The sequence below is a fragment of the Strix uralensis genome, chromosome Z (assembly GCF_047716275.1).
Source record: "Strix uralensis isolate ZFMK-TIS-50842 chromosome Z, bStrUra1, whole genome shotgun sequence".
Classification (NCBI taxonomy): domain Eukaryota; kingdom Metazoa; phylum Chordata; class Aves; order Strigiformes; family Strigidae; genus Strix; species Strix uralensis.
The window spans coordinates 35790690-35805732 of record NC_134012.1 but is presented as its reverse complement, the minus strand read 5'-3'; the positions used below and the strand labels follow the sequence as shown (position 1 = coordinate 35805732).

The following is a 15043-nucleotide window of genomic DNA, read 5'->3' as shown; positions in this document are numbered from 1 at the left end:
GTTTTAAGAGGAGAGACAAAATCAACGTTATAGTTTTAAAAGGTTCACAAAGCCACATGTGTAATATAATTGTCTTTGATAGTAAGTAATAAGTATGAGTTAAAATGAAAAGAAAGAAAAAACTCAACCTCACATACAGTTCACAAAGCACTTAAAATTCTGAAAAACACAAGTAGACAACTGCAACTGCACTCTGTTTTAAGTTCCATTAGAACTTGGATTCTGTAGCCACCTCCTCTGTTCAGCACCCAGGTATTCCCAAGAGCTGAAAATGTGAAATAATTTCACAGATCCTTTTATCTTTCAGCACAAATGCCATTGGATAACAGTAAAATACTTTGCAGAACATATTCCTGATTAAAAGTCTATTGAAAATGAGATTTTTTGAAAAAGCTTTTAAAAGGATTTGTTTTAAATGCTGTTAGAGCCCTCACTGTCTATACTGTTTCTGATTCTCACATGAGTTAGCCAAAGGGGAGATAAAAAATACTGTTCTACTCAGTTTGTGCCAAACTTGTATACTAACAAGTAGTTCCTGTGCTTCCCACAGATGATTCGAAGAATTATTTCTGCCTCCAAAGGAATTATACCAATAAGCAGAGTGCAGTAGATTACAAAGGGAAGTACTGGGTTCTAAGCCTGGATTCTGATTATTACAATTTTTGCTAAATTTCATGTCAGTTTTGTTTTCGTTTCTTCCCCCCCATACTGCTGTACAGTTAGAGGTGACTTAATCTGCTACTGTAGGGGGTGTACTTCTGTTGTATTTTTCCTGCAATGATTACTTTTATCTCCTTAGTGACTACTACTTGTCACATCCCTGTTTGAAATTCAGTAAGTATTTGTTTTCTTGGTTTTATATGCTGGCATTATTGTGCCAAACAAGATGCTATGTAGGCGCTGTAAATCTAAGGATGACCCAATCTGGGCTGGAACTGGCAGACTAAATTTTGGTTCTTCTCTGTCATGTTAGTTAGCAGGGGGGAAATATTTCTGTCTTTAAAATGTTCTGAAGCTGTGATGTAGAAGTCATGTATTTGACAATTAAATGAGAGTCCTCCTTTGATACAGTGATCTGAATGTGCTTAGATTTCATGTAAGGTTGTAGCATTCTGGCCAAGATTTCTGCTTGGGAAGACCAGATTTGGATGTATTAGCTAGTCAGCCTAATAACCCTGTACAGACTGTATTGATTTTCTAGGAGAGAGTTTATGAACTAAATAAACTTGGAGTTGGTGTCTTAATAAACTGCTTCTCTCAGTCTGTCACATTTCGTTACTGAGCTCTGCAGTTTAGGGGAAAAAAAGGCTAATTCTGTTACAGATTGTTCACAGCAGGGTCTCCAAATTAGCCCTTTGTTTTGTAATGCCACCTTGCTTGGGCTCGCTTTGAGCACATTTCTCAGTTTTACCCTAATGAGTTGCAACACTGATAATGTGGCTGATGATCTTTCATTGATTTCACTATCACTTGCTTGTCTGGTAATTGATCCGTTGCTGAGCCTCTAGTTAATTATATCGGCTTTGACATGGCCCGGTCCACCGGGAATTTCAAGTCTTGCAGAATAACAGTTTTAATAAAAGAGTCTATTACTGCAGGTGCTTGCTGCTGCATGCCAGCTGATTTTGTGTGTGTGTGCGTTTGCATGCACATGCATGCATGCGTGTGTGTGTATACATGTGTGTGTGCGCGGGTGGCTTTTTATTCTCTGGGAGAGGAGAGGGCTGCAGGACAGGAAAAAGAATGGAGAGGGGGGGTAAGAGGTGGAGATAGAGACAGCGGGTGAGAGCACGCAAGAGATGCAGAACGGAGAGGAGGAAGCTTGCTATTGACAGTGTCCTTAAGCCTCCCACAAATAACAGCCATTAGTGGGAAGGTCAGGAGCTGAGCATGCAGCTTGACTGAGGCACTGAGTGCCACCACTTCAGAAATGAAGAGGCTGGCAAATTTTAGAGGGAGTTTGAGGGGCTGATAGCTAGCTGTAAAGGTACAGCCACTGTTGGCACAATTGACTTCTAAGTGTCATTCTCCCCTCCCCAGTAGAGAATATTTTTATTGAGCACAGGTGGACTTAATATATTTTAAGGCAACAGTTCTTGGGATTCTTGCTTGTTTCTTCTTGGATATTGAATTTGCTGCTTTTGAGACTTTTTTTTTTTGTACTTAATGGTGCTGAACTGGAGGAAAGTTTAACAGAAAAGCTTTCAGGAGATGTAGGGTCTAGAGGGGAAGGCACATTTGTGTCAACATAGTGTACATCTTCTCATCTTTTCTCATTGCACACTAATGACACAGAGCTGCCACTGAAGCTCTCTTCTGTTTCTTTTGTTGTTCCAGAGAGTGAGGTTTATTGTTATTCCTGAGTTAAGAAAAAAGCAGTGAGTGGTACATTTGTCCTCCTAAATTTGTAGATTTTATTAGAAGATGAATGTTCCTTATGTTGGAAAGGATAGCTTTTTTTTTTTTTTAATACTCTGGTGTTTTTTTTATGAGATTGCATGAATTTTGTCTTATATTTATGAAGTTTGCAGTTATCATTTCTTGTCTGTATGTAAAGGATGAAGTAAGAGAATTTTTCAAATAAGATTCCCTTTAAAAAGCCATTGTAATTAAAACCAGTATTGTAGTAGTATTATTTTTCCTGATATATTGTACTGTACCTTAAGTACAGAAGAAAGATCTTAAAGGAAAAATATTGTTTCTTTTGCGTTACTTTTTAACTGTGTGGGACTGGCTTCTTTTCTTCTGTGATTAATTTCTTTGTTCTTTACGATTTGAAAGGTGTATTGTATCTGCTTCAATCAGCTACTTAAAAAAACAAAACAAAACAGAAAACTACTTTTGATCTTCTGGGGGAGGGGAAGAATGGGCTAGCTTTTTCATTTTTCCGTCCTTTCTTGCTCACGATGCTGCTTAAGACACTTAGCAGTGGGCAAGGGAAGAGAGGGGTGTGAGAGATGAAATGTGCATGTGACTTTCTGGTTTTATTTCAAAAGGAGTTGGATCATGTCTTTTTTCCCGTCTTTGGTAAGAGTTTTATTTGGGATAGGAACTGACTATCCCACAATTCTTGTCTGACTAATATTTAGAAAATAACTAGGCCAACTTTTATGTTTTACTTCTGAGTGAATATTGACTGTATTTAAGAGTAATTGCTTGCTTGCTTGCTTTTTCCTTTTTTTTTTTTTCTTTTTTTTTTTTTTTTTTAAGATTGGCTAATCCTGTGTGGTAGGCAAGTGTCAGATATTACATGCTGTACTTGACAGCATTGTTGAGGAAAAACAGAGAAAGACAGGGAAAGGGCCACAGCCTTTTCTTTCTCCCAATTCACTCTGATCATTGTGCTACTTAGAGAGAATGTGTGTGTGTGTGTGTATCTGTGTATCTGTAGACTGAAGGGTTAGTGCAGGATGTCATTTGGTGCCTGACAGTGGAGCAGTGCAGTTGACTCTTTGCTCTGCTATCCAATGACATCCAGTGGCTGAGAGTTTGAAGCTGATGGTTGGGTCTCCTTAGTGCTGCATGCACACCTGACAGGCAGCTGTTAAACTGAGCAAAGGCGAGCTTGGGGAGTCACAATCTACGCATAAATGATAGGGGTATCTCTGCTGAAGGTGCGAAAGAAGCTCTGACCCTCTCCACTGAATCCCCCCTTCCCAAATGAAACGCACAGTGCAGCTAGCTTCTTAACTACACTACACTCCTGCTACTGGCTGCCAAGAGGCTCAAAAAATCCACCTTCACTTTTCAGTCAGAAGAGGCAGAAGTGGATGTGAGAGACAGACACACACAGAGACACAGAGAGCGAAAGAGGGCAAGAGACTTGACTTTAAGAGACTCCTGCACTGACAACTCCATGCAGTTCGGAACAAGAACGGCAGCGACCGACTCTGGTTTCATGGGGACATGGCAGAACACTGACACTAACCTCTTATTCAGAATGTCCCAACAGGTACGTTACTTTCGTTTATTTTAAAACATGGCATTTTTGTGCTCTTTTTTTTTTTCTTCTCTTTCTTTCCACGTTTCATTTTTGTTTCATTCATCACTACATAGTTAGCCTCTGAACTGTCATAACTATGTCATTGGAATGTGCATGGTTACTTCATTGCTTCCCTAAGGGCTCCTTTTTAAAAGAGAAAAAAATATTAAAGCTTTAAGTAAAAGCAAAGCATTTGTTTTAAAGTTTTCAAATAGAGCTTTGCTCTTAGTAAGACTGTTTTTCTTTCTTTGTTTGCTTTTGTTTTGTTCCAGTCTTTTTCTCCTTGCTCTCCCCCGTCCCATAAATAAAAGTATCTGCTATCCCAGCAAAACTCCTTTCTTTCTTCCTGAGTACATAAGCCCCCAAATCAAACTGATACTAAATTTAGGGGGCCCCTCAGAACGGCGTAATTGACTTCATGTGGCAGAACACAGTTTTATTCAGAGGAAGAAGCGGCGAGCCGTCCTGCTGGAGCTGCTGCCAGCGCGGAGCTGAGTGAGGGTCGTTACAGGAGACAGTTTTCAGTTCTCGGGTCCCTCTCCCGCTCCCTCCCGCCGCTTGCTCCCTCTCTCTCCCCCCCCTCTCTGCGGAGCTGTGCCTTGGCGTCCTCCCCAGAGCTGCTCCTTCACCGGGGGCCGCGTTTAAGGCAGTTTGGTATGCCGGTTCTGACGGGAAAGCGAAAATGTTACTGCAAGGCCAGTAATAACTGATAATTAATCACAGGAGCCAGTGTCTCTGTACCATGCACTTGGTGATACGCGCCCTGTGTGTTGTGGCTAATCTTGCACAATTGCTTGGCTCTTCTGGGCGAAGGGAAAGGGGGGTAAAAAAGAAAAAGGAGGGGGGGGGGGGGAAAGGGAAAAAAGAGAGGGAGAAACTTTCTGCTTGGACGGGGCTCAAGCAGGGGAGGGAAGTTCAACCTGGAGGTTTTTAACAGGGTGACTCGCTACCAGGGGATGTTTTGCCTTTCTGAAAACTAGTTTCCAATTATGGTCTGACACTGACTGGTAGTAGTTGAAATATTGTGTTAGCCAAAAGACGAGTTAGTAAATGATTTGTATATTAATATTAGACATTTATTTAATGGTGGACATAAGATGAATGAACTCATTTACCTGAGAGGCGTTGTACTGTAAGAAAGGCGAGGGAAAGTAATTAGGTTTTTATAGTTTACAGTAACAAAGCATGCCTGAATACTGGCCATAAAATGGTAATTTAATTAAAAGAAAACTTTAAAGCCAAGAAAACTCCAAAGCAGATAGTTAATAACCAATAGCGGTTGTCTATGGACGACAGTTTAAGCAGTATAGCTCAGGACAGGATGAAGGCATTTGAATAAGGAATATTTTGATATATCCTGTAGAGGGACCCTGATTACTGCTGATACAGTATGCTGGTATAGAATGTAATCAACATAAGGCAAATAAGCAACTCTGTTCAATTTCCTATTCTTGAAAGTAAAAAAGTTCATTTCCTGGTAGAGGTGCACATTTCAAAAACACTGCTTGGCACTAGAAAGTGTGAACTGCTACTGCACTGCTTACAAGCCTTATCAGCTGTATGTATGTCTGATACATAACACATTGGTTATACTGATATTGAGCAATAGCATGGAAAGCAGTTATTCAAATTACTTGCTGTATTTTTTTAGTAAGAAGTGGGATTAAATTTTTGGAGTGGAGACAAGGTTCTTTCCATTTCAGCCACAAAAGAGTTAACATAACTAGATCCAGATAACGATCAATTGATAAATGACGATTGAACCACATAGATAGTATTAGATTGCCTGTTTAGTATTAGACCTTTTTCAACAGATTTAGCCTCTGTGGTCTCTGGAATACTAGAAAATGTTCAACACTGACAAAAGGAAACAAAACTAAATAAAAGAGCATCACAATGTGTAAGGGGGTAAAATAATTTGAGACAACTAGCTTATTAGACCAAGACAAACATTTATGCATGTAAGCTAGGCTGTTTGGTTTCTATTTTCTTTTGTAAATAATATTTTAAATGTGCTAATTCTTGAGTATTAACTGGATTTTGTACATTGTTGAACATGTGTGCTCATGTTGTATTCTCTATAGAAGAAGTAATGTACTAAATGACTAAATGTGTGGTAGATGCTGCATCAGTGTGTATCCTTCCACTGGAATACACACACAGTAGCACTGCAAAGGTGGTAATGTCGAACAGATTTATTTCTTAAAAGTCTGTACTTAATGCATTCACATACTGTGTTAATCTCCTTGTCATATTTTGTTTGTTTGTTTATCATGTGCTAAGCATAATCAGTCCCAATATGCTTTCATCATGCTTTTAAGAGGAGGGTAAGTTATTTTGCTAAACCCATTTCTCTCCTCTTTAAGGATAATATTTTGTTTTATATTTCTGACTTAAGGCTGTTGTAACTTGCTAGCTCACGCAGACTGTAAGCACAGACTGTGTGCAAGTGCAGCTGCACATTTGTGTCTTAAGTGCCACTGTTTCTTTCTAAATCATGAACATTTTGAATATTGTTTTCTGTTACCTATTTTAATCCATTTAAAAATTATTTTCAATCCATCTTCTGGAAATGTAAGTATTTTTTAAATTTTTACTATGCTTTAAGAAAAATTGTTTTCACGAGTACGAACAACATGAAGTTATGAATTGTACATAACTTGCAAGCAAAGTCTGCTGGCATGGTTTGAAAGAACTGTTTAATGAAACTTTTCCAGCTATACATAGTAATGCTAGAGAGATTTGTTTTTTAAATTTCGAAGTATAATGATGGCTTTCCACATGTATTTTAGAAGCAAACAAACGTCGAGTCCCATCACTTTTCCTTGAAGTTGTAACTTAATCTCAAGCAGGTTTTTAGTACAAAGATTGAAGCATGGCAAGAAGAATGATTTAGAACAAAATAAAACCTTGCAATCCCTCCTTCCTCTTACCTCTCAATTCACTTTGCACTGCTATTTGCATACTATAGAAATGAATAACTTTTTTCAGAATAAAAGGAAAGCTTACTTCATTATGACAAGGAACTGTATGTGTCTTAGAAAAATTAGGATTGATTATACAGGTTTTGGCTATTATGATGGTATTTATTTTTGGTTTATTTTCTTAGAGAGTGGAGCGCAAGAAAATGGCATTTCCATATTCCAGAGCAAATTTAGATTATGGTGGGGTGAGAGGAGAAGAGGAATAGTCTCCTAAATTACCTGTGAGAAGTTTATGACATGGCCACTTGACTGCATTGTTTTGCCTGTGCACCTTTTGTCCACGTAAAAGTGTGTGATTCGCTTGAAAAGGGTCATCCCATTCTGTATACAGAAGAATGTGTGATAACCTCAAAGGGCATAAATCTTAACTTTTAAAAAGGAGTGCTTCTTTGGGTCACTTTGATCAGTGACAGGTCGAGAATGAGCAGAAACCCTTGGGTTCTCTTCCGTGCTCATCTGGTTAAGTCCAGGGCACCCACTGCCCATTCTAGTTCTGGCAAGGAGTTGTTAACAACAGAAAAGAAGTTCTGCATTTGATTGATTTAAAAAAGCAGGCTTTTGTGATTGTCTGCTTTCATAAATGTTTTGTGCATTTGTCAGGATAGGAAATGTCATATTTCTTCATCCAGTTACCTTAAGGGCTGTAATGTTCTAAAATACTTTTTAAGTCATTCAGAAGTGAGACCATAAGAGAAATGGCTGTAACCCACAGTGACACAAAATGCCAGAGCCATGTACCTTTTTGTTAAGAAAGAAGTAGGTTTAATCTGTTTCAGATAAGAAGGTAATAGCCTTTCCAGAAGCTTTTTTCAATGTGAGAGTGAAAAAGCAGTATATCAGAATTATAAATGGATCTGTGCGTCATTATATAGTAATTGAGGATTCACTCAATGATGTAACAAAATTAACAACATAATTTCATTGTGTAACTGTATCTTATTAAAGAACAACTGTCTGACATTCTCTTACAGTTGCTTTATTTAACTTCATGCAAATATTATTAGTAGTGACATTTCTCTATTGTACATTAGATTCTCTCATTAGCATGATGTGTTAGTTATCACCAGAGAAATCACTTCTAGATAGGTGAGTGGGAAGGCAAGAAAACTAAAAATTAAATCAATGATGTATATTAATATAGACGCGTCTGTTCATGAGAGATATGGTACAGTAAATTCAACTTTTTTTCCTTGCATAAATATATGCTTATTCCGAGGAAAACTAAATAAGACTTACAATATGTGGAGTATGCATTAATATTGCTAGAAGTATTCAACTGTACACGATGTGCACTGCCTGTTTTGAGCTGTACTTGTATTCTTCAGTCTGATAGTTCCTTATCAGATATCCTATTCCAATCCACTGATGTAGACATAGGCACATAAACTGTTTATTGAACCAGTATTTAAAAATAGGAGCATAGTGTAATGTCTAATGTATTGAAGGTGAAAGCTCTTTAAATGTTCCTGGGTTGCTGGTCATAGAGGTTGTATGCAATTTTAACATTTATTAAGTAATTAACTGTTTTACTGTAGCATATAACTATTCTTTTAATATAGGCGTACATGCAAAAAGAGTTCAAACTTAATTTGACAACAGGCTATAATTCCATACATTGATTTATTATGAACATTCTGGGAGGAAGATTAACATTGGTAAAATGCATTTTGTAGTATATGGTAGGTAACAATCACCTTTGTCAGTAAGCATCAGCAAACATAACAGTTTAATATATACATTTTTATCACACCATTTTAAAGATTAGCTGACCCCAGGTGGGTGGGTTTTTTTGCTGTTCATGAATAAGTTCATGTGCTAGTAGGAATTCAGAAGCTTTATCAGGTTACATTGTCTCATTTCAGACACTTGTTTTAATTTTGTTGGGTGTTTTGGTAAAGCATGGTTTAGACCTGTAATGGTTCATGTCCTTTTAGCAAATTAAAAATATTTGCATCAAGAATTTTGTGCTGCTTCTGATGTGCCTCTGAATAGAGGCATTAGAAAAATATTGTACATGACAAAAGCACAGGATGTCTTGTATGGCATATAGCACTCGACAGACAAGTACATGCAGTGATAAATACATGACTATGTGCATGATAACATGATTAAAAATAAAAAAACCCCTCTCAATAGTTTCTCTTACTGTGTTCAGTATTTGCAGGAGAACTAAAACATCGCAAAATGTTTCCCGTTCCTCTCTATATATATTAATCTTGCACATATATGCATACAGCATTTGAACATACTTGTGCCATTGTATATTTTAGTTGTTGATGTGCTAAGAACACTGTCAGATCTTTGCTTAACTTTGAGATATGTATGCACAAATCTGTAAAATCTGCATGAAGCGATGAAGCATATATTAAAGCACATGCTCAAATACATTGTGCAATAAGCACTGGTGTTTAACATTTTAAAATGTATAGTTTTTCTACTTTCTATTTTTCTACTTTGTATTTTAGTAGTTACTGATTCATGCATAATTTTATGGGGGTTTGATTAATGTAGTGACAGAACAGATTTGGTATATAACAGCAGCAGAGTCTCCTGCTCTTATGTCAGGGTTAAGAGCCGAGGCAAATCTTCCCTAACTAATTAGATGCTGAGTAAGGCATCTTAGTGAAGTTGGGGCAAAAGTGAATGGGTCACAGCTGAGGCAAGATTGCAAGGACTGTAGTGATAGTGAAAGCATTCGCGTTTGCCAGGTCGTTGTGACACTGTGCTGATTGCTAAGGAACACTCTGTTCACTGATACAGAACTGTCGTCATAAAGTACAATCAGAAACAAAAGCTTTAAAGAGCTTTTACTTTTTGTTAGAAATGCTCAAAACATATGCTGTGTATAGCTTTCTTTGCTCAGTTATTTTTTGCAAACAATAGTGCTTGTGCTTTTGTAAAAGGATTTGGTTCTTCGCAGTTTAGAAGAATTTCCAAACTTGGGGCTCCTAGTATACCCAGGAGGTGATGAATCATACTGGCTCAAGAAAGAGAAGGCTGAAACAGAGAAGAGGGAGAAAGGGAGAATTCCATTGTTGCTTCCCTTAATCTTTTAGTTCAGACAGAGTATCACTAATGAAGTTTTTTACTATAATTCAGAGAGCATAGTGACAAAATTTCAGCATCTAGATAAACTAATTAAGGGATTTATTTTTTTGCCAAGCCATGTAGAAAAGGGTAAACTTAAAAAGCAGTTTTACTAAATGAAAGTCTGTGTGTTTATATCCAGTTTTTCAGTGAGGCAGATGTGTTTTTTAGCTTAACATCAGTCTGTCTAACAAATGTCCAGAATAAGAGACTGTACATCAGCCTGTGGACAGGCATCTGTTGCTTTGTTACTGCTCATCCCACTCATTATAGTAATGCCCTAATGCCCCTTTTCCCTTGATGAAATACTTGACGACTGTTTTCTAAATGATTTTCCTTCACTGACAAAGAAAACAGTGCCACTTGTACGGCTGTGTCACACAACATTTTGTCATAGAGAGGCCATCTCTTTTGGGGGGCGGGGGTTGAGCATCTCAGAATTGCTTTGATCAGTGTGAACTTGCCAACAATGTACCACTGATGCTATTCTGACTCTCTCGGGAAGTCATTGCATCCCCATCCTCTACTGATGATGCGTATCTGTGCACTTGTGCAAAGGAAAAGAGTGTCATCTGCCACTTACAGAGCACAGGAGTTCAGAAGAGAAAATGACACAATTATGATCCTGCCATTCCTTCCCGTGCACAACACAGAAATCAGCAAGCTTTTCTTATAAAGGGAATAATAAGTGATACTTTAAGAAGCTTTATGGAAAGTGAGGAAATTTATACTGGTGTTGTCATTAAAGCGGAAATGTATTGTCACTGGCAAGTAAACTTGCTGTGATACTTGAGATTATGTTTATTTCAAAGTGGACCCCAACACAAATACGTCAGTAGAAATCGGTGCTGCAGGCTGCCTACCTGTGCATTTTGGAATATGCCCCTTATAGACAAAATTGAGTGGCATGGTAAATGTCTTTGTTTTTTTGTGATACCTGCTGCAACTAATGTTGAGAAGAGCTTTAATTGCTCTTCTTTTTCTCAGTAATTTTTAACAGCTTGGGGAACAGTGAGACACACCTGATGAACACAATTTGTTTATTTGTGGTGGTTCTTTTTAAACTTTATTTAACCAGGAGGTTTATTTTATCAGGAGGAAGACCTGATTCCCTGTATATGTATTTTCTTTATGCATTTCATAGTGTATTTCTTAAAGATTGGTAACTTTAAAATGCAATAATTCTGGCTTTGAACAGTTTGAATGAAAATGTCATACAATGTAGTTTTTTCAGATGAACTATTCAACATTTGGTATGTAGCAGTGAGAGGAAAATAGAATATAAAGGGTCATATCCTCATCATGATCTGAGCATGTGTTTTTCATTCATGTCATTGGAGGCCCTGTCATGCATCAAGGACAGCATATAGTTTAGGTACAGAATTACAGATAGCAGTGTATTAGCCTTCAGAGTGAGCTGTAACTTAGGAGCTGAATTCTGTAAACCTTCTGTACATGTGTAACTTTTATGAAGCTAAATGTGCAGGTATTTTGCAAGACAAGATTCTACAGTGGTTGCTCTTGTGTATTTTAATCTTTTCTATTCTTTAGATGCTAATGAGATGAACATCATTTAAAAAAAAAAAAAAAAGGGCGTTGCATTTTCTTAAAGAAATCTAAACCTGGCTTCCTGTTTTATCACAATCCAGAAATTAAACCCGTAAAGTCTCTGCTCAGGTCTGAGCTTTTAGACATTATAGGCCTGTGTATGATTTTATGTGTAAGTTACTCAAAGCTCAGTTTTTCATGGGCTACCCTGAAAGCCAGTGCAAAATTATGGTTGCTTATAGTTTCCCTCTGAAGTTTTGAATTTCTTGAACCAGAAATCTCAAAATGAAATTTGGGCAGTGTAATTCAACATGAAATTAAATTGGAGGGGAAATATTTGCAAGACTCCTTGCTGACTGGAATTGCCAACTTTTCCATAGGAAGAGTAGCAACACAGTAAGATAAAGGTAATTTAATCAATTAGGTAGCATTTTGAAAGGAATTAATCTTGTTTACATAAAAATGTGGCTTTCCAAAGTGTTCTATCTGCCTTGTTTTTTCATTAAGGAAAAAATAAAACAAAACAAAAACTAAAACCAAACAAACCTGAAGATGTTATTTTCAGATCTTTTTATGCAGATTGATTTCCTTTTAGCATATTCATTGTCCTTTGCCTGCACAGAATACAAGACCTTGTGTACTGTACTGCAGTTTTATTGCTGCTTTCAGAGGGACGTCTTGTGAGATGTTACGGCTCCTGCAGAAGTACAATGGCAAAATGTCATTTTATGATAGATCATTATTGATATCCTTTATTTATTAATGCCTTTCCTCATTTTTCTTTCCCTACAGTTTTTCTTGTTCTGTATGTATATTTGAACACGTATTAAAAGAAAAACTCTTCTTGGTAGTAATTGAATAATTAAACCAATCTTGATTATAAGGGAATATAGGAAGAGATGAGGGGCAGAGAGGAGAAGCATCGCTTCCAAGGATGGCTGAATGTAGGTGCTGACATGCGAAGAGTTCAGTGTTTTGTATTTTGGTGTGCCTGTATGCAAGAGCATGATAAAAATATGTGATACCCTGGCTTATCACAGGGAAGGTGCTGAAAAACATCTCAGTTTAATCTCTACTTTGCACAATTTCTTAACCAAGGCATTGCTAATATTTAAAAAGGAGCCCTCAGTATATTTGTATTCCTATATCTCAAATACGAGCTTTGTGTTTATTTGACAAAATAAATAGCAAGAAAAATGGGAAAATTAAATTCATAGAATGCTTGAACACTTTTTTTTCTACATAGTCTTAGTAGACAAAAAATAATTGACTTGCACATAAGTGAGCTTTTTAAAACCAGTTAGACACAAACCTGTATCACTGTGTTCAGACTTAGTTCTTAATTAAAAATGTGCCAAGTCTTGTTTGTTTGTTTGTTTGTTTTTCAGGAATTCTCTAAAACTTAAATTTTATGGCAATCTATAAAATGGAGTTCATAGGAAAGCAGTCTCCTCAGAAGTGGTAGTGACTGTATTTCTGAGTAGTAGACACAGAGGTTTTCACATTTCCTATTGTAACTTTTAGCGGCTGTTTGTTCCCTGGACAGATTATTTTTTAAAATACATAAATTTGATAAGAACATCTGAAGTATATGTCTTGGGGAGGAGGGAGGTACAAACTAATGAAAAGTATGCAAGGAAAAAAATAATTACTTCCAGCTGGCTTTATATTATAAAACTACTATTAACATGAGGAGCTCCATTAGCAAGGCTTTAATTATATATTTTTTTACATTTCTAAATAAACACCATAGTCTTTAGAAAAATAACGCTTAAATGAGTTTAGCATGACAGCCCTTGTTCTAGCCAGGGAAAAATATAAAGAAGTACCAACTCATCTACCCTGCCTTAATGCCCCACAGCAGTTGACATTGCTGGAATGCCTCCTGCAGCTGGTGGCATATGACTGTCATTTGCAGGCAGGATATACGGAGAGTTTACACAATGGAGGCATTCATGAAAGTGTTCCTCATCTGGGACTCCTGCAAGCTCTCATTTTATTGACCCTGTCAGAATTTAACTGGTAGGCTGTCAAATTATGTGTTGCTTTATCTAATATTAGTTTTTCTTTTAAATTAGAATGCATGGAAGAAGAGGTTGTGAAAAGCAGGTATGAAAAGCAAAAACAACTTCTGGTTTACTGTTTCTAAACCAGGAAAAACGTAACAGCTGTGTAAGAACTTTTATCATTTGTGCTACAGATTGTAAGGATTCTATTTTTTATTAAAGATTAAATAATGGGATTTATTTATGGAGTTTTTTTCAGGATTTGGGGTGGGGTGGGTTTTTTTAGCATTCAAAGCCTTAAAACAAAAATCCTTTTTCTAAATTACCATGTCCCTCAAGTGTAACTTGAACATTGGTGTACAAACAGGTTTATGAAACAGCTCACTCTTTAACTGCTAGTGTCCTTAAAGATAGCGGGAAAAGTGCTCTCTGTAAAGCTTCCCCCAAAAGAGATTTATTCATATGCTTTGCTGCATCTTTATGCAGAATGCCATAAAGAAATGCCCGATATTTAATGGGTTTTATAATGCCCTGGAAACAATCTAATAATCTGAGAGGTGATTGATGATTATAGATATGTTCTTTATATCACAGATTGGCAGCTTATTAATTCAATGGTGTTGAGGCATGACCTCTCCAAAGCCATAATTTGCATAAAAAAATAAAATGTATGCACAGCTTCATTGATATCTGGGAGAGAAGTGGTTACAGCAGCAGACAGCACACCAAAACATTGGCTTCATGCAGATGGAGCATGCTGCAAGAAAAGTACCTTACGCAGTGAGTTACTCATTTTAATAGATCCTCCTATCCACCCATCCTTTAGCATTGTTAATGCAATGCTAAAGTTCAGTTCGGGGGTGGGGGTTGGGGGGGGAAGAGAAAGAGGAAATGAGAAAGAATGATCAGAGTGTTAAAGGAAAATAAATTTTAACCTGGAGGCTATCAATCATTTAATTTCTGCTAGAATAAAACCCCTCAACTCAGCATACATGTTTTTGTTCATGTATAGAAATAAGGTATGGCATCTGTCTGTCAGGCATGGGATCTCATTATCATAGATTTTACTTATTACATTTTTTTATCATTGTTCTACTTTTAAAAAAATGTTGGATTTCTACTAGAATAGTGATAGCTGAATAGTAAACACTGTTTTACATTAAGAAATGTATATGGCTGACTGTTTGTCTTGTGCCATGTATAATTTCCAGTTTCTTCCCACTTTGCTTCCCTCTTTCCTAGAATACAAAATCATTTTAAACACAAAAGACAAAGTAATCTAAACAGAATATTATTACGCTATTTTGCAAGACCTCCTGTAATATTGCTCTGGAATCTACTGAGGTGTTGATTTTTCTCTGCAGGGATAAATAAGACAGACAACTGAAACATTTGAATTAACTTGGAAATGTGTCTTTTTTTTTTACCTTTTGATG

The 15043-nt window shown here is 36.9% G+C and overlaps 1 protein-coding gene across 1 annotated transcript in view; it reads left to right on the top strand.

Moving 5' to 3' along the window:
• The first annotated feature begins 3006 nt into the window (after positions 1–3006).
• BNC2 (basonuclin zinc finger protein 2) overlaps positions 3007–15043 on the top strand; it is a 233054-nt gene continuing 221017 nt past the window's right edge. Inside the window, exons 1-2 of the mRNA XM_074855944.1 lie at positions 3007–3027; positions 3752–3952. Coding sequence (XP_074712045.1) covers positions 3007–3027; positions 3752–3952 — 222 coding nt within the window. The remainder of the gene's footprint in view (positions 3028–3751; positions 3953–15043) is intronic.